We start from the raw sequence: 18,818 nt of genomic DNA on the forward strand, positions 1-18,818 counted from the left end.
CATAATTCGGCTTTTGTTGATAGTGCTGCTATCAACATTGGGGTGTATGTGCCCCTTCAAATCAGCATTTTTGTATCCCTTGGATTAATATCTAGTAGGGCAGTTGCTGGGTCGTGGGGTAGTTTTATTTTTAATTTTTTGAGGAACCACCATACCATTTTCCAAAGTGGCTGTACCAGTTTGCATTACCATCAACAGTGTAAAAGTGTTCCCGTCTCTCCGCACCCTTGCCAACGTCTGTTGTGTCCTGAGTTGTTGATTTTAGCCGTTCTGACTGGTGTGATATGGTATCTCACTGTGGTTTTGATTTTTATTTCCCTGATGATGAGTGATGTTGAGTATCTTTTCATGTGTCTGTTTGCTCTCTGGATGTCTTCTTTCAAAAACTGTTTATGTCTTTTGTGTATTTCTTCACTGGATTGTTTGTTTTTTGGGTGTTTAGTTTGATTAGTACTTTATAGATTTGGTACAAGTAACTGTTAGGAAAGATGTTGAATTTGTGAACTTGATTTATGTATAAACACTGAGGCTCGAGTTACCTTAACTATCCTGAGGTGAATAATTGAACACTTCAGAATATCACGTTCTACTTAACACTACCCTTGTGTTTCTAACAAAAATATGACAGAGGAAATATTGATAGATTTTCTAATCTCATAGTTGCTATGTTTTTGTTCCCAAATTGAAAATTATTGTAAATGTGGCTTTATTACATTTGACTACCCATCCTTCTCACCATCATTGGTTTCTCCTTTCCTGTTGTTGGATCCTTGTTCCTTACCTTGTATTTGCTCCCTAACCCATTCCGATGAGGTATTTATCTCTCCAACTCAACTGAAACCATTGCAGTGTCATCAACAACCTCTTTCTTGCCAAGTCCAGTCAAAGATTCTCCGTTCTTCCTACTTGACCTTCCAGCATTCAATACAGATCACTACTCTTGGCCTTTACAAACATTTTCTTCACTTGGCTTCTGGGATACTACATGGTTCTGTTCTCCCTGTTTTCTTCATTCTCCTTTGCTGGCCCCCTCCCCCCTTCCTGACATCTAAAGGTCGCAGATGGCCCAATCCCTCTGGCCTCTTTGTCTGTCGTCCCCTAGGTGGTCTTATTTTGTTCCTTGGCTTGAATGCTTATGATGATGACTCCTAAAATTTTATCTCCCAATTCTTGCACCTCCCCTGAACTTTAGAGTTGTATTTCTCATTGCTTCCGTAGCAACTATACAAGATGTCCAACAAGCATTCAAATTTAAAATGTCCAGATCACAACTCTTGGCTCCTCTTTTCTTATTTCCTTCCCCCAGTCTTCCCTATCTTAGCAACTTTAACTGTCATTACCCAGGTTGATGAGACCAACTCTCCCAAGTGACTCCTCTTCCCTTCACGTCCCAGGTAGTCACCCCACCAAGGTTTGTTAGCTTTGCCTTCAGTGTATGTCAGTAATCTGGCTACTCTCGTGACCTCCTCTGTTGAAGGAGACGTGCGGCATACCTCATAGTTTTTAGGAATTCTTTACAGATTTTTAGGAAATTCTTTACAGATTTTCCTTCTGCTCTTAACCTTTTGTAACAAGGTAGTTCCTTATATTTTTGCCAGAATGATTTTTAGCAAGGTAAGTCAGATCATGTCCTTCTCTTGCAGAAACCTTCTAGTGATTTCTCAACACATTCAAAGTAAGTTCCGAATTCCCTTGGCTTGCAGGCTCGTACTTGTTCTGGCCCTTAGCTGTCTCCTAGTTGTTACCATACCTGTTTGCCTGTTATTCCCTGAATGTTTCAGGCTGTCTTGCCTTATTGCTTTTCCACTTGCTCTTTTTCCTAGCATTCTCTTTTCCCTGGATAATTCCTGTGACTCAGTTCAAATATTGCCGCAGGTATTGACTCCTCAGAGTGGTCTTCCCTGCTTTACTGTATGGTTTTCCCTTCTAAAATAGCAACACAGCCCATAACTCTGTGTCTCTGTCCCTGCTTCATGTTACTTCATCACGTTCATCACTGTCAGACATTACACGTTTAAATGTTTATTTTTTGTCTCCATCATTACAGTGTAAGGTCCATGAGGCCAAAGACTTTGTTTCTTGTTGTGTTCCCAGTACCTATGATGGGACTTGGTACATACTTCAATAAATGTTTGTGGAATGAATAAATGAATGAAACCCCAGTTGGGGGCGGTTAGGGGAGCATCATCTGTTGAGAAGTCTCACTTGCCATGATTGAACCAGGTATTTATTTAGAGTCAAATGTAGTGCTGTGGTGTTGTAGATACAAAGATAAAAAGATACTAACCCTACACTGAAGGAACTTACTCTTCTGAAGAAAGCCAGATAGGCAAACACAAAACTGTAAAGCAGTATGATAATTGCTTTAATGAAGGTCTTTGTAAAGGTAGATAGTGGGACCTTATGGATAGTACCAGAGCATATCAGGGAGAGTCAGTGACAATGTTACGGAGGAGGTAACATTTCAGGTGAGAGTTGAAGGACAGGTAGGAGGCCATGAGGCAAGCATCTAACAGAGAAGATAGTAAGTCATGAACCACAGAGGTGTGAGGAGGCAGCTGGGCCTGATTCTAGTACTACTATGAGTTGGAACTGATGAAATAGAAAATCCAAAATGAGGAGTGGCTGGAGATGAAATTCAACAAATGGGTAGTTTTATTGGCGGCAGTTGATTTGGCTCACCTAGGGCCAAATATGCTATGCATGTGACTGTGAAGTTTGTATGTGATAAAGAACCACTGAGGAACTTTGAACAAGGAAATGACCAGATCTAATTTGTGTTTTAGAAAATTACTGGAAGCAGTGTAGAAGTAGAACAAACAGGGCTTGGTAATTGATTGGGGGGAACAGCTGGGTTGATGGTGGAACCATCCACCCGGCTGTGAAAAGGGCGGGAAGAGCAGTGAATCTCAGAGGATGGCTAGAATTTAAAAGTACAGGATGTAATAATTTTATTGCTCAAAAGTCTGTTAGTTTACTTGTGTCACTTAATATATTTTGTATATTACATTTAATTATAAATATTATTAAATTTACTTTTAAGATATTTTTATTTCTTACAAATGGACATATATGATGCTGAACCAAAGGATGTTGGCATCTTGTAGTTGTGCCTTTTTGCACGTAGACCAATTAGAATAAGAATGCTCTTGACAGAATAGTAAAACAAAGGAAGTTGTTTTATTAATATGCAGAGAATGATTCTAAGTCTAGGCCCACGACAGTTTTAAACATCTATGAAAAAATGCTCCTAAATTTGAGTTGAGGATAACTTCTACCACAGTTACATTGTTTAATCAGTCTTTTATTTTCCAATTTATGAAATATAAGTCGACTTTACTTATTTTGATGCTTTATTTTTTGATCATTATGAACTTATGAAACAAAGTGTGTCTGTCTGTGTCAGAGATAAGCTTATCTGCACATTTGTATTTTAGTTGATTTCTTGGTTTGGTATATTTCCTTGTTGTTGAAAGTGGAAAGACATAGAGGAAAACTAAACTGTTCTTGTGGTATTAAGGATATGGTAAGATCTTAGACCGGTGCTATCACATTACGTATATATCACAGATCAAAATGGGAGCCACATATGTAATTTTTTTTTCTGTTTTTTATTTATTTTTGAGAGACAGAGACAGCATGAGCAGGGGAGGGTCAAAGAGAGAGGGAGACACAGAATCCGAAACAAGCTCCAGGCTCAGAGCTAGCTGTCAGCACAGAGCCCAACGCAGGGCTCGAACCCATGAACCGTGAGATCATGACCTGAGCCGAAGTTAGACGCTCAACCAGCTGAGTTACCCTGGCGCCCCTCACATATGTAATTTTAAATTCTCTGGTAGCCACATTTAAGAATAGAAAAACAGATGAAATTAATGTATTTTATTTAACTCCTTATATTCAAAATAGCATCACTTCAAGATACATAAATTTTAAAATATTAATGGGATATTTTATTTTTGTTTTTTGGGGTTTTTTTGTTTGTTTGTTTGTATACCAGGTCTTTGAAACCTAGGGTTTATTTTACATGCACAGCACATCTCAATTTAGACCGGTCACTTTTCAAATGCTCAATAGCCTCATGTTGCTGGTGGCTATGTACTGGACAATGTTGTTCTAGATCATTCTTGGCCCAAAAGGTAGAAGTTGCTCAGCATTCTGCAACATTTGAGGGTATCTTATCTTTCCAACATCAAGTAATTTATATGCTACTTGTTTTATTATACTGTCAAGTATATTAAAGAGGCTGCTCTTTTCTCCATTCATCATTTTCCTGCTTATAGTACTTTTGTCCAATAAAGGTCTGTTTAGCAATTTTCATTGTCTTTGCTTTCTCCTACAGCAGTTAATGGTAATGACCTCTTATACAACAAAAACAATAATGTATCTTTAAATTTTAGGGATTTTTTTAAATTACAAAAAATACTACATTTATTGTAATAAACTCAAACAATACAGAGTATATGTATGAAAAGATAGTTAATCCTTAATTCACTTTCATTTTCTACTTTCTGAGGTGTAAACCACTGTTTATAAAGGATGATACCCTAGCTGCTCTTAGGAATATACATTTATGAGAAATTCTTAAAGTGAGGAAATTGATACTTTGGAAATACTTCTTAAAATGGACCTTTTCAAAATGGAGACTAAAGTTTCTCAGTAATAAATAAAAGATTTGCTAGGGACAATTTTCTGAAATAAAAACATTTATCACATATTTAATAAAATTTGGGTTTTAATTATGGCTGTGCTAATTCTCAGTTAAGAGAATGATACATTGGTATAATTTTTCCACTAAAATTGTGTGATAGTCTGATAGTTTCCTTCACTTTGTTTGGCTCTCCTAGTATTTGTCATACAGACTAGACCAGTACATCAGCTTTAGAAAACTATTGAGAGCTTTAGCAGTATCTCAAGGGATTTTTCATAATCCTTTGACATTTTCTTTCTTGCTTTTTATTCTGTCATCATCCTTGTTGCATTCCCTTGTTCAGTTGTTACTGGTTTGATTCAGCCAGATCTTCATTCCCCAAGGGTTTTTTTGCTGTGAAATGAGTACTTCCTTCAGCATTATTTTCATAGACTTCATGAAATCCTACATTCTTTTCAAGATTTGTATTTTCATTTTATGATTGAGTTGCATTGTGTTTACTTTGTATTATTTGATGTTTACAGCATTAGACTGTTAGTGAGAGGTGGATAGGCAAAATCAGGATACATAGTGCAGTAGATGTTAGTGTTAAGTAGAAATGGATTTTATAGGTGGTCAAGACACATTTGAATATTATTGTATTATAAGGGCTTTTGATTCTCTCTGCAGACTTGTAACTTAAGGAACTCAACTGCTTATTTAAATAATAGCTAACTTTTATTGAGACTTTATCATGACTGGAAAATTTATATACATGTATCATTTTATTTAACCTGTGTGCCTATATTATTATTTCAATGTGCCTATGAAATAAGTCTGTTATTAAAATACCTCATTTGTGCTTTGAGTAAGCTAAGGCTTACAGTGGTAACTTTTGCTCCAGTGAAGTTAAATGATTTGTCTAAGGTAAGGGCTAATCAAGTGTGGGGCTGGGATTCTAACCCAGGAAACCAGCCCATATTGACTGCTCACTCATGTACACACACACACACACACACACACACACACAAAGACACATACATACACACTTGTGCTAAAAAAAAAAAAGAGGATTGAATTACAATTTTCTTTTTTAACTTAGTATTATGTTTTGGATATATATCCATTGTATGGGTGGGTCATAATTTTAAAGAATTACTTCTGTTTAGGTTATTTGCAGTTTTTGTTTATTTTTTATTTTGCTAATGTTGCTGGTCTTGATAACTAAGAAGCTTAGATTGTAATAACCATGTAGGAAATAGAGGAGGCATTGGGCCTGGAGAGATGAATTAGAAACTGGGTTCACTTCCGAAAGCCTTAACTTTCAAAGAGTTATATTAGACTCCGAGAGTAGACTAGGAACAAAATAACTCAGAGTTACAGAAAGAAAATAAGGAAGCTTGTCTGTTTTCACCTGAGTTCTGAGTGAAGGGGAACTGTCCTGAGATTTTGTAGCTACTGTTTTACCTTCATGTGGTTTATGTTTCATACATATAATTTTACTGAATGGCCCAGAAACATCTCACTCTTAAAGATGGATGTTAATGTAGAACCACTTCACAAAGGCACACTTATAGTCTGGGCTGAATGAAATCTCCATTGAGGTTGAGCTCACCACCCAAGATTACCCAAAAAAAGAAAAAGAAGAAGAAAGAAAGATCATGCAAGACATAGCAGATTTAAATCCTCAAGAATTCCAGGAAACAGAACTATTAAATAATAAATATTTAATATTATAATAAAAATTGAAGTATAAAATAATACAAAAGTAAATGCCACAATTATAATAATAAACACTAAAAATAAAATGGAAATGTTAGCAATTATTAAAGATAAGAAGACAAGTATGAGAACAACATCAACACAACTATTAAAAAACCATAAGACCAGGGAGACCAGGGGCGGGTGGGAGTAAGTAGGACTTATATAATAAAATCTTAGTCATTAAAATTTAAAAACTGATTGGATAGGATAAAATGCAGAATGTGCAAATTTGAAGAGAAAACTAGTGATGTAGAAGGTGGATCTGAAGGTATTGCCCTGAATGAATAGAATTGGTAAAAGACTCTGATAAAATACTCAAATTCAAGAAGTGTAATGGTGTTTTAGTAGAAATATAATACTAAACACACACTTAGAACGCAAGTAGACACTTGAACACCAGGTACCTAAGAGAATAACAAGAGAATCATCGGAGAAGAAAGAGAGATTACCTACCTACAAAGCAGTGACAGACTAACAACATATTTCTTAACAGTAACAACAGAAGTCAAATCTATTAAAGGATGGGAACAGTGTAAAGATATTTTCAGACAAAAACTGCGAGTACATGTGGACGGTATTGTGAAATAAAAGCACCTATACTTAGGAGACAGATCCAAATAATAACGTTAGGTATTGAGAAAAGCACTCCTGTTAAAATGCTAACAGATAGAAATAAGAGTATAGGGCCTTTTGAGAAATAAGAAAACAAACAAAAAACTTGGTCAATATTAAAGTAGGAAAATAAAACTACGAAAGTAGGATAAATGGAAAGGAAGCAAAAAATAAAAATGTAGAAGTACGTTAGATATATCTATAATTGTAATAAATGTAAATGGCCTAATTTGACAATTAAAAGACTGACATTGACAGAATAAGTAAAGAATACATAGTTTAGCCATATGCTATTTGCAATGGATACAGCTAAAGCATGGTAACACAGGTTGAAAGTAAAAGGACAAGAAATGAAAGCTGCCATAGTTATATTACTTTTAGACAAAATATACTTTAGCGCCTCTTCCCCCAAATTCAGCAAGACAAGGGATTGCTGCATAATGGTAAAAGTAACAGTTTATCAGGGAAATAGAATAATTCTCAATATAAGTATCCAATAACATCAGAAAATTATATAAAAGTATAAAAACATATAACTCGAAAGAAACCAATAATTCCACAAATATAGGTGTTTTTCAAATACATCTCAGTGATTAATTAAGCCAACAGACAATAAGTAAAGATATGAACACTAATAAACATGATTTAATGAACACACACACGTTAACACCCGTGATTAATTAAGCAGACAGGCCGTAAATAAGGATATCATTTGAGTGTGTGGATAATCACTGTTAACATTACAAAAAAGGGACAATCAGACATTATAGCTATCTGATGTGATGTAATAGTAAGTGCATGGCTCCATATAGACATATTCTTGCTATAAAAATAATTAAACCCAAATCCTATCAAGCCTCTAGATCAACCACCACTTTTTAGGAAAGTACAGAGACTATTTATGAGTTTATTGAACAATACTACAAGAATGCAATTAGCAAACACGACAGAATGTGAGAAACTCTATAGGACAGATAACCCGGTTTCTTTAACAGATGAATGGCAAGATAGGAAAACATAAACAGTTTGATTAGCACCTGTAAAGTAAAAGACCAGTGTGAAGATCTTTTGGGATCCTGATTTTAACAAACCAAGTGTTCAAAGAAAATGGAGGCAGTTGGCCTCAAAAATTGAGCATTGGCTATATAATGATTTAAGGAATTATTTCCTTTTTTTGTTTCGTTTTGTTTCGTTTGTTTTAGGTATGTGTGTATGGTTTTGCTACAAAAAGAAGTCAGTCTTCTAAAGACAGATACTGAGGTACCTAAGGATAAAATGAAATGATATTCGGGACTTACTTTAATCCATTGAGGGTGAAGACGTATGCACAGATAACATGAAGAAACACTGGCTCTGAAATGGAAGCTGAGTAATGGGTATTTGAGAGTCATTATAAATATTTTCTAATATGTGCTTAAAAATTTTTGTCATGCAAAAGTAATAACAGCAACAAGTAAAACTTCACAATATAGCTAATTAAGTCACTAACTCAGGAAGTTAATCAAAGAAAAATAGAATTATCCTAAAGAAAATTGAAGGAAGAGATTGAGATGAGAGATGAAAGCAGAAATTAATGATATGGAAATGATACAGAGAAGATCCTCTTCCTGTTTATTAACATACATTAATTGGTTGTGCCTTGCCTCCTTCCCAAAGGATTTTGAGATGGCTTTAAAAAGGGATAGAGAAATAAATATTACCAGACATCTGGGATGGATTAATCATTGTATTTGTACACCAGACTTAATTCTGTGTTTTCTAGAAAAGAGCAGAAAGGGACATGTTTGCTATCACTGATAAAGGGACTGTGTTGGGGCGCCTAGGTGGTCAGTTGGTTGAGCAGCTGACTTGGCTCAGGTCATGATCTCACAGTTTGTGGGTTCGAGCCCCTCATTGGACTCTGCTGACAGCTCAGAGCCTGGAGCTGCTTTGGATTCTGTGTTCCCTTTCTCTCTGCCCCTCCCCCACTCCTGCTTTGTCTGTCTGTCTCTCTCTCGATTAAGTAAATATTTAAAAAAATTTTTTTTAAAAAGGTTCTGTGTAACTTTGTCTGAGAGACACTTTTTTCCCTTCTATTTTATACATGGGAGGTGGGATAAGGTGATAGTTTCTTTCAACTTTGGTTTGTAAAAGTTAGAAAGTGTTTCTTTCGCAAGTGGCTGTTTCCTGTGTCCACCAGCTGTGAAAATTGAGATTTTTTAACTTGGGAAATTTAATCTTAGCTTTTGTAGTGAGTGAAGATACATAGTTTACTTTTGCTTTCAGAAAAATGCTAAGGATTCACTGGTAAATTCGAAGGGACTTGCAGAGTTGGAAGATCATTTTGCAACCATCATAATAAAGATTGGGTCAGATTAGAATTGTTAGTGGGTGCTAAACCAGGGGGAAATTTTGATGAGTAGGATATTTGTATGCTTCTTGAAGTGTTAACTCCACACACTGCTTTTAGTTGCAAGGGAGAAAATACACAGTAATTATACAGTAGAGAAATTGGACAGTTCCTTGACCAGGTAGTCAAAGCTAAGGTCACCATTGAGGGACAGATGGGAATCATGTGCCTCCAGATGTTGGGCCCTGAGAAGGACACATGACCATCTATGTATTATTCTGGCTGAGCATATATAACCTCAATCCAATCATGAGGAAACATCAGACAAACCCTAAATGAGAGATGCTCTGTTTAAAAAAAAAAAAAAAAAAAAGAACAGTTTTCCAAATTGTCATCAATGTCTGAAAAGACAATGAAAGAGTATGGAGACATTCTGTGGAAACATTCTAGAAGGTAGGAGGCTAAAAAGACATGGTAATTAAATGCATTACCTGATTGTAAACTGGATCCGGTATTGGAGAGGGAAATATGCTAAAAGGTCTTTAGTGGGTCAGTTGACAAAATTGGAATATGTATGTTTGATTTGATGAAAGTATCCATGTTAAATTTGCTGGCATGATAACTGCATTAAAATTACAAAAGTAAATATGCCTACTTATAGGAAATATACTCTGAAGGATTTAGGATAAAGGTCCATGATGTCTGTAATTTGCCCTCAAAAGGTTTAGAACAAAAATGTGTGTGTGTGTGTAGAGTGGGAACATGCACAATTGCAAATGGGGTAAAATTAACAGATAAATATGGGTAAAGGATTACAGGTGTACTTCGTAGTATTTTTACTTTTATAACTTATCTGTAAATTTGAAATTATTTCCAAGTAAAAAGACCAGATATATGCTGTTGTTATGATGCATTCTAATAAACTAACAAAGTGGTAGTGCTTAATTTGTTCTTGAAGAATGAATAGTTAACATGCCCATTAGGCAGTTTCTCTCAAATATCCCGTCTCTAGTGAGCCATTTGTAAGGACTGAGAGCAAATCAGGTCATGGTTGAATTACCCAGTGAGCGCCTTGAGTCCCAGCATTCTCTGTTGTTGATTGAAAAGGGGTCCATATGTTTTATATACCAGACATGGGCCAACAGCATTAAAATTCTGTTATAAAAATGTAAAAACCTGATTTGTTTTATGCTAGATTACTTACTTATGAAGATGGGACAGAGACGTACTTACAGGAAGTAACTGATTATTTTCTCTCAAGGAATATTTGAAACTTTAGAAGCAATTGGACAGGTCCTCACAAATGGTACGTGTTCAGAACTATAGTATAGAAAAAAAATGATTTGACCTAAAATATTTAAAAGGTGTATAATAGCAATTAACTGTCCACCATCATAAAGGAGTCTTAAGTTTTTATCTCTTTTAGAAAATGTAATTTTGAACAGAATTGCATGTTGAAGGCCATTCCAGAATAAATTGCAAAATATACCCCAAATAATTGATCTTCCCTGCCCAATAAGAAGTAAACTGGACCAATAAGAAGCATGTAGAATATTGTAAAAAAGTTAAAGCTATGTTAGAGAGAGAGAACATCAAGTGCTGTTAGTAAATACCTGGGTGGGAAAGTTTTAATCTGAGATTTAAAGAATTGTGTATGACAGCCACCCCTTCTCCCCTTGTTGAAGGCCTTTCATGCCTACAGTTGCAAAAGAAGTTCACAAAAAACACAACAAGGCTTTGAACTGAATTGGTATTATCTTAAAAGTCCACAAGATGGGGATGCTCCTCTTTTTGTATGTCTGTGAGAAATTATGAAAGAATTGTTCTAGCCAGGGGTGTGGGTATTGGAGAATGTCCTGCTGGCCTGAGAGCTGATTGTTAAAGTTTTAGGAATTTTGCAAACTGGTAACACAGCCATCATTAAGAATTAAATTACATAGCTTATTGTTAAATAAGCATTAATAAAAAGGTAATCAATACTTAAAATTCATCACTTCCTAATTACTTTACTGTGGTTTATGTTCTTGAAGTTATTATGAATATTGAACCTTTAGGTTGAGCTAGTGTATCATGGTGTGCTACTGTGTGTCCTTTCCCAATTCCAGTTTCAGCGCTACTGCATCGATAGCTTGGAATTAGCTATAGTGGGAATATTTACATCACAGAGTTAAGCAAATGCCATAAATCAGGGCTTGATTTATTGTTTATTACTAGTCTAGATGTAAAGTGATGGAGAAAATGCTAATAATGGGAACTTAAAGTGTCATGTCTTTATTACATTGTACATAGCTCAAAAAATTGAGAATGTATTTTGCATTTCAGAAATGATTATTCACTTCAGCAAAGAAGTTACTCACATTGTTGACATTATTGATGTGAGTGAAAATATCAACCAGTCCTCTGAATTACATGTGGATAGCTGGTTGCTGAACATTTACCAGCACGTTGTTGGTCATGGCATAATTGAGTTTGGCTTTGGTAAGAAGTGGATGGTTAAATTTTTGATACTATTTTCAGCTTTAGGAAATCATATCATGACATGTGAGTGGGCATTAACTAAGAAAAGGAAGGTTGAGTTTTAAAAGTCATTAGCTGTAGCACATAATAATTTTAAATTTGAAGCCTTTGACATATATCTATTGTGGAAGAGAAATAGAATCATAGAATTTTAAGTCTGAAGAATACTTATATCTAGACTAATCTACAGATAGAAATCCTCCTCTAGTATATCTGTTGGTCATCCAGACTGTAGAGACAGAACTCATTACCTGATAATAGCATTGGAGAGTTCTATATGTGGAGCTAAGTTTTGTTTTTCTTTAATTTCTACCAGTTGGTTCTAAGAAGCATAGACTCATAGAAGGGAATATTTATCTCTTCTGTGGAGAGCCCTTCAGGTTTAAAGGTAGTGTAGGTGTTTCTAGTTAGACCTCTTTGGGCAAGAACTAACCTTAGGTTCTTTAACTACATTTCGTGTGACATATTTTCTGAGCTGTGCAATCTAAGACTGTGTTGCTTTTCTAAACATCCAAATCACTACTTTTTGGGGTTTATTGACTTTGTAGAAGAAACTTAAATTTTTGTGTGTGTGCAAGTTATATACAAGTCAGTTCTGTGGTGTTTAACTTTTTTTTTTTTTTAATCAAAGAAGATCTTTGTATTTTTGTGTTGCTTCAGCACAGCATTCCAGATTGTAGAAATGATATTAAATTGTAATTTTATCATTTTTGGCATTTACTTAAACCATACTGATTTTATATCAGTTGCAGATTTGATAAGCACCCAGTGTTTATTATTTATATTCAAATTATTGTTTAAAATGTTGAATTTCAAAAGGTTGTGGGGACACAGATTATCTTTAAATAATCTTCTCTAAATTTACTTCTACCTATTATTACTTTTTGCTATGAGTCTCCCTTCTAGTTCTGTTAAGTAGCCCACATTTTCCATCTTACAATGCAGAAGTTCATCATGATGTATATTGTCAGATACACTATCTGTGGGCTCCCTTCCAATGAGATACACATTAGTACTTCTGTCTTTGTAAAGTAGGCATTTTTGAAAAATCCTGGCATGTCTAAATGTTAAAAGTCATATTCATCCACAATTGGAAAGCTAGAAAGACAATCTACCACAAATTGCAGGTTAGATGATAATGAAGACTTGAGAAGAGGAAAGGAATGCGAAGATTAGTGGGAACATGTGATGATCTGGGCCACGGTAAGTACCTGGGCTGAAAACAGCCTGTGCCATGAGGCAGTGCTTCTTCACTGACAGGGTGTGCTGGTCAGGTGAGAACTGAGCTGTCTGGAAATAGAGTTTCCGCAGTACTATCTATTTCTTTTGTAATGTGGGTGGCGAGATCTTAACAATGAGTGCTTCTGAGTGTATATGGGTGTTTCTTTGTGATGTATGTACCTCCTTATTCTTTTTGCTCTAGATACAGTAATACTTCATAGTATTATTTTGAAGGTTAAAGGAACTCTGTGAAATTGTCTAGCTCATTTTCTTGTATTTTGTTGATGGTAGATAAAGGCTTATTTAATCATTTAAGTTTTTTCCTCTTGTTAATTTCCATTGGCCGATTGTGATGAAGGTTGTCAAGAAGTTACTAAATGTGAGTTGTCTCATCACATTTCTTGGTCTCCGCTTTTCTTCATCCTGCCCAGGCCAATTTTATTGCTGCTGGAAGAAAAATTTATAGTAGGCCATTTGATTAAACAGTATTAGAATAATGACGTTCTTTTTCACACTACCTCTTTCTTCTCCCAGAAGTCATAGTTCAAAGGCAACTTGTTCGAGAAGGCAGTAACAGATTAGTTGTCTCATTTTCTAGCTTCCATTCAAGTTACTTTTAAAAATAATATTTATGTGTATACATTAATGTGGAGCAAATGTGTTTTTAGGGATTCTCCTTGAATATATTCTTTAGTGAAAATTCTCAGCCCCAGGAATAGGGAGATAGTAGTGTTCCATGAATATTTAATAGTTGGCAATCACGTTTCTGATAATCTTTTAATTCAGCCCAGACAAAGCTACTTGTTAGAAAAGAGGACTTGAGACGTAGAGGTAAAGGGTTTTGTGAATATGAAGAATGAGAATTACATGGATAAAATTCATGAGCTCATGAGTTTTTTTGGAATTTACTTTCCTTAGTTGCATACTTAATTGTATTACTTATTTTATGGCAGGTTTTACTTTGTTTTAACTTGAGGGTTTTGATAGGATGGGTTAGTAGGCCCTTTACTAGTCTTTAAAAAATCTCTTGGTTCAGTATGGGGTGCTTTGTTTTTGGTAACTGATTGATTCTGTTTCCTTGCAGATTGAGGTGGTGCCATGCAGCAAGCAGCAGAGAGATGCAGGGTTCGAGCCAGAAGGCCTGACATGGCACTTTATGTACCGAAAGCTCGGAGGGGTGTGGTGCTGCTTAAGTCACGTGGTGAGGAAAAAGGCTCTGGGCCACCTAACTCTGTGGTGAAGGAAGAACAAAAAGAAGATTGTCTCTTCCAAAAGGAGATCTTTAGAGACAGATCTCAGACTCAAAGACTAAGCAGTAATCCTGATGATAAAGAACACAACCATAGGGAAGGAAAGAAATTTCCAACAAAATTAAGAAAAGACACATGCCTTCAAGAAAGGAAGAAAGATAGGGTTTGTGTTAAGAGGGGAACCACAGAATCCAAAGAAGCATTATCCCAAGGACATCAGCAAAGCATCCCAAGTCCTGGGATGCTGCCTAGTGCACCTTTACAAAGACACATTAAACCAGAGAAGGTGGAGTGTTTGGAGGTTGAAACCACAGATGTGATAGGACATGGGAAATTGTTTCCATCTCAGTCTTGTTCAGAAATAGATGAGGCCCAGGTTCTAAACAAACCATTCCAAAATGTGGAATTCTGTGATTTGAGTAGGCACGAATTAAGTGGCAAAACATTTGAAGGCAGAGACTTGGAAAGCAGAATTGAAACTAATGTCAAGGTTGTGGAGATAGTATCCCAGTTTCCTGGCATTTTTAATTCTGTATTGAAACCTGAGAGTATGGCCATACCAGTAGAACTAAGTTCCAATTCTGAGGCTGTACAAGAAAGCATGCAAACGTCGTGTGGAATGTTGAGTCTCAGCAGTGGAGGCACCACTGCCGTTTCAGTTCCTGGAAGTGTGGATGCTGTCACTGGTCACACTTGTGGAGACTGTGAAGCTGAGAATGTTGGTGATGTAGCCAACAATACAGATATTATCTTGGGTCAGAGAGGTATAGATTCCATTCCTGAGACTTTGGGTCACGTCTCCCATAAAATGACTATAGTCAGCAAATCAGAGAGTATAAATGGCATTTTTGATCCGGCAGTGATTAGAGAGTATGAGAAGAATGACAGCACTGCTGATGACTTTTGTATAAAGTATGAACCTTCTGGTACAGCTGTCCTTGCTCATGAAACAGATACAGATAATGGGCTGAAGAGTGTAGGTGACATTACCAATAAGGCGTGTAAGATGGACATTACGGATGTCCTGTCTGATCAAATAACTGTGGGCAGCCCTTGTGTGGTTGCAGTTAGAACAGCTAGTGAGGTCTGTAGCAACACAAGTAGTTTCTCAGAATATTTAGAAATGAGTGCGGATAAAGCCCCTCTTCATGTAGTTGGAAGTGGGAAGGACATAGAAACTTTCAGCAACCGGACTGCTTGCTCAGATATTTATGCTGAGAGTATTTCATCTAGTTTCACAGAGTCAACAGGAAAGTTGATAGAGAGCTTGTCAGATTGTGCTTCCTCCTTACCTATAAAGAAGATTACTGGTAGTAATTGTAGCACTTTTTTGGACTCTGAACTCAGTATGTTAAATGGGACAAAAGTACTTTCAGACAGTGCCTTGGGCAATGATCTAGATTGTACGGGTGATGTAACAGAGGCATTGCATGAACTAAAAACTGCTGAAGAGTTCAAAACAAAAGAGGAAGATAACTCAGAGAATGTAGAATTTGGTGTATCCTTTCCTGGTACGGGATCTGTATCTATGGAAACATCTATGGAATTGAAAGCAATGGAAACGGAAACGGAAACGTCTCATGTGGAGGGAAGTGCTGCTACTGCGGACAGCTGGGAGTCTCTGTTTAATGATGATGGTGACTGCCTGGACCCGCGTCTTCTACAAGAGGTCTGTTCAGTGGAAGCTGCTCGATGCTTACATAATTTAGAGATTCAAAGAGCTTGGCAATTGGGGGGTAATTTTGATGGACGTCTGTACAAATACATTCACTCATTACATTCAGTGTAAGGGTACCTGCAATAAATAAATAGGACTGTAGATTGGGAAGAATGTCCAATCTATCTTTACAAAGGAAAACGTACCAAATTGAGTTTATTACAGCCAAGTTGTGAGAGATCTTATTGAATAGATTAAAGATGAATGTAATGGATTCTGGCTATCTGTTGAGGAAATACAGAGGGAAACTTCTTGAAAAGAGATTTTCTGCATTGACAAGATTATTTTACACAGGACTGTTTTAAGGGAGGAGAGTAATTTATTATTTTTCACATTTATCATATTTTTCTAGGAAATGTTGGGATGTTAGACACTGTGGAGGGAAGGAAATAGAGAGGGAAGGGTAAAATGAGGGAAGGTATGATTGTTTCTTAAGTAGTTTATGGTGAGTTAAAGAACAAATGATTGTTGAGTACATATAAAGTAGGAGTAAATAATGACATGCTGGCTAGAGTTCATAGATACAAGATGTTGGGTGAGAAGGCATTTTATAAATTATTTAGTTTAACCTTTTTATTTTCCTAATTTAGACCTTCTCTTTATCTAGTATTTAAATTCCTTACCATAAGTAAGAATCCTTGGTATTAAATGGTAAAACCACTTCCCCTTTTCATTCCATATAGCAGATCCACATAACCCATGTCTAAAGGGGGGGAAAATAATTTCCCAATGAAATCCCCAATTTTATAAACGAGGAAATTGATGCTTAGTGGTTAGACCTTCAGGAAAGGCAGAATCAGGTTTCCATTTAGTTCTCTCTTAATCCAGTGTTCATGTTCTTTCTGCCAGACCATGTCTTTACTTATAGAATAGATTTGTATTAGTGATTCCAGAGAGCCTTTGAAACATGAAGTAATTAGTTCTTTTGTTTCTTAGAATTAAACCATAAGTACAGAAAAAAATGGTCACATGGATATGAAGAGACACATGAGACTGAAGAGGGGGCAGCCCATTGGACAGAGCTGACTTTCCAGTACCAAGCAGTTCCTCTTCATTCTTAGGTGTTTGCACTTGCCCTTGTACCTCAGTTAGCACTTCTTATGGTCAAGTCAGGAAGCACTGTGTCCTACCTATTCCTTAGAAAGAAGTATAGAACAGAAGCTCTTTAGATGGGCATCCATGAGCCCCTTGAAATTGCATACAAAATTGTATAGGTATGTGCAGTTCTTCATCAGATTCTCAAAGGCAGGGCTTCCCAAAGTATCGTCCCTGGACCAGCAACAGCATGGGCATCCCCTGGAACGTGTTAGAAATGCAGACTCTTTAGCCCAGCAGTGTGTGTATTTATGCGTTTTTCAGGTGACTCTGATGCACATAAAGTGAGAACCATTGCTGAAAAGGTAATACATAAACTTAAATGTGTAGCAGAATGTGAATGTGGTAACTAGAGATGGCTGTCCACACATAACTAGAAGAACAACACTGTTGAGCAGAAATTTTAGTCCCAAATTAGGCTAAGAAATACTAGTAATGTGGGAAGTTAGACGAATATAGAGAAGTTCTTAAGGATCCGAGCATTGAGGGCTCCTGGGTGGCTCCGCTGGTTAAGCATCTGACTCTTGATTTCCGTTCAGGTCATGATCTCACAGTTTGTGAGTTTGAGCCCTACATCAGGCTCCTCACTGACAGTGTGGAGCCTGCTTGGGATTCTCTCTTTCCCTCTCTTTCTGCCCCTCTTCTTTTCGTGCTCTTCTTCCCTCCCTCTCTCTCTCTCTTTCTTTCTCTGTCTGTCTCAAAATAAACATTAAAAAAGGAGTCAAGCATTGAAAGGTCTCAATGTTCATAGGAATTGGCAAAGGGATTTTTTGAAGGGGCAGAGAATACACATGTGCACAGGAGAGAAGGAATGGCCTCCTACAAAAGAAAGGCAAGGCATACAGAGCCCTTTACATAGTGAGACTCTGTAAATATTTATTGACTGTTGGAGCTCTGTGCTTTTTTAGTGTGGACACCAGGGGCTTTCCGAACTTCATTGCTGCTGGAACTTGGATTCTGTATGGTAGCTTAGCGATACAGCTTTTATGGGGCAGGAGGGTTCAACTGTGCAATTCTGTTTCTCAGGTCTTAACACCATTTAAAATAGGTGCAGAAGAAGGTAGGCAACCGTTCAGTGTTTTGAAGAGCATAGTAATGTAGCCAAAGGGGACACTTCTGTGACCTAAAGCTGGGAATGGCTAGAAAAAAGGAGTATGTAGTGTTTTAGGCTGAGGACAGCTAGTGCCTGGGTGTTGTGTTCGGATATCACACGCTGGGTTGGTGCTTGGTAGGGAGTGAGGTCTGTGTTGAGGGGTGAAGGTTGACGAGAGCAAGAAGGAAGGAGACAGGTTGAGAACGCTGGTAGCAGATCCAACTCCAAACCATGGTCTCCTGTGCTTTGAGTTTTAGGAAATGCAATAATAATGTTATTAAAAGATGTCACAAATTCAATAATATTAATAGCCCTTTGGTGACTGTTACTCTTAATTTATTATTTATATTGCTCCAAACGTACTTTATTAAATCAGAGTGGTTGCCTCTTGAAAACTTTCCAGTCAGTAATGTTTGGCTCTTTTCCCAGCGGGCCTGTTTCTTTGTTGACAGTGCCTACAGATGGAGGTATGTCTAATACTCCCTAATAGGCAGGGAGGTATGCTGCAGAACAGGGTGTGGTGGCCATTGGTATGTGAAGCAGTTTCCTGTGACATTTGAACTTCTAAAACTGCCTGAGTGGGTAGAAAGCAT

The 18,818-nt window shown here is 36.7% G+C and overlaps 1 protein-coding gene across 11 annotated transcripts in view; it reads left to right on the plus strand.

Annotated features, from left to right (window-relative positions):
• The window catches only part of R3HCC1L (R3H domain and coiled-coil containing 1 like), an 86,899-nt gene that overhangs the window by 40,162 nt on the left and 27,919 nt on the right, over positions 1–18,818 (plus strand). For 3 of the 11 annotated variants that reach the window (XM_029932333.1, XM_029932334.1, XM_029932337.1), the window contains one exon: positions 14,155–15,989. In XM_029932333.1, coding sequence (XP_029788193.1) covers positions 14,169–15,989 — 1,821 coding nt within the window. In that variant the 5' untranslated portion in view covers positions 14,155–14,168. Of the gene's footprint in view, positions 1–8,205; positions 8,380–10,527; positions 10,639–11,654; positions 11,811–12,650; positions 13,053–13,428; positions 13,450–14,154; positions 15,990–18,818 lie in introns of those variants that run through there. The other 8 variants (XR_003905680.1, XM_029932330.1, XM_029932338.1 and 5 more) reach the window with 7 other exon arrangements.

The sequence above is a fragment of the Suricata suricatta genome, chromosome 2 (assembly GCF_006229205.1).
Source record: "Suricata suricatta isolate VVHF042 chromosome 2, meerkat_22Aug2017_6uvM2_HiC, whole genome shotgun sequence".
Taxonomy (NCBI): Eukaryota; Metazoa; Chordata; class Mammalia; order Carnivora; family Herpestidae; genus Suricata; species Suricata suricatta.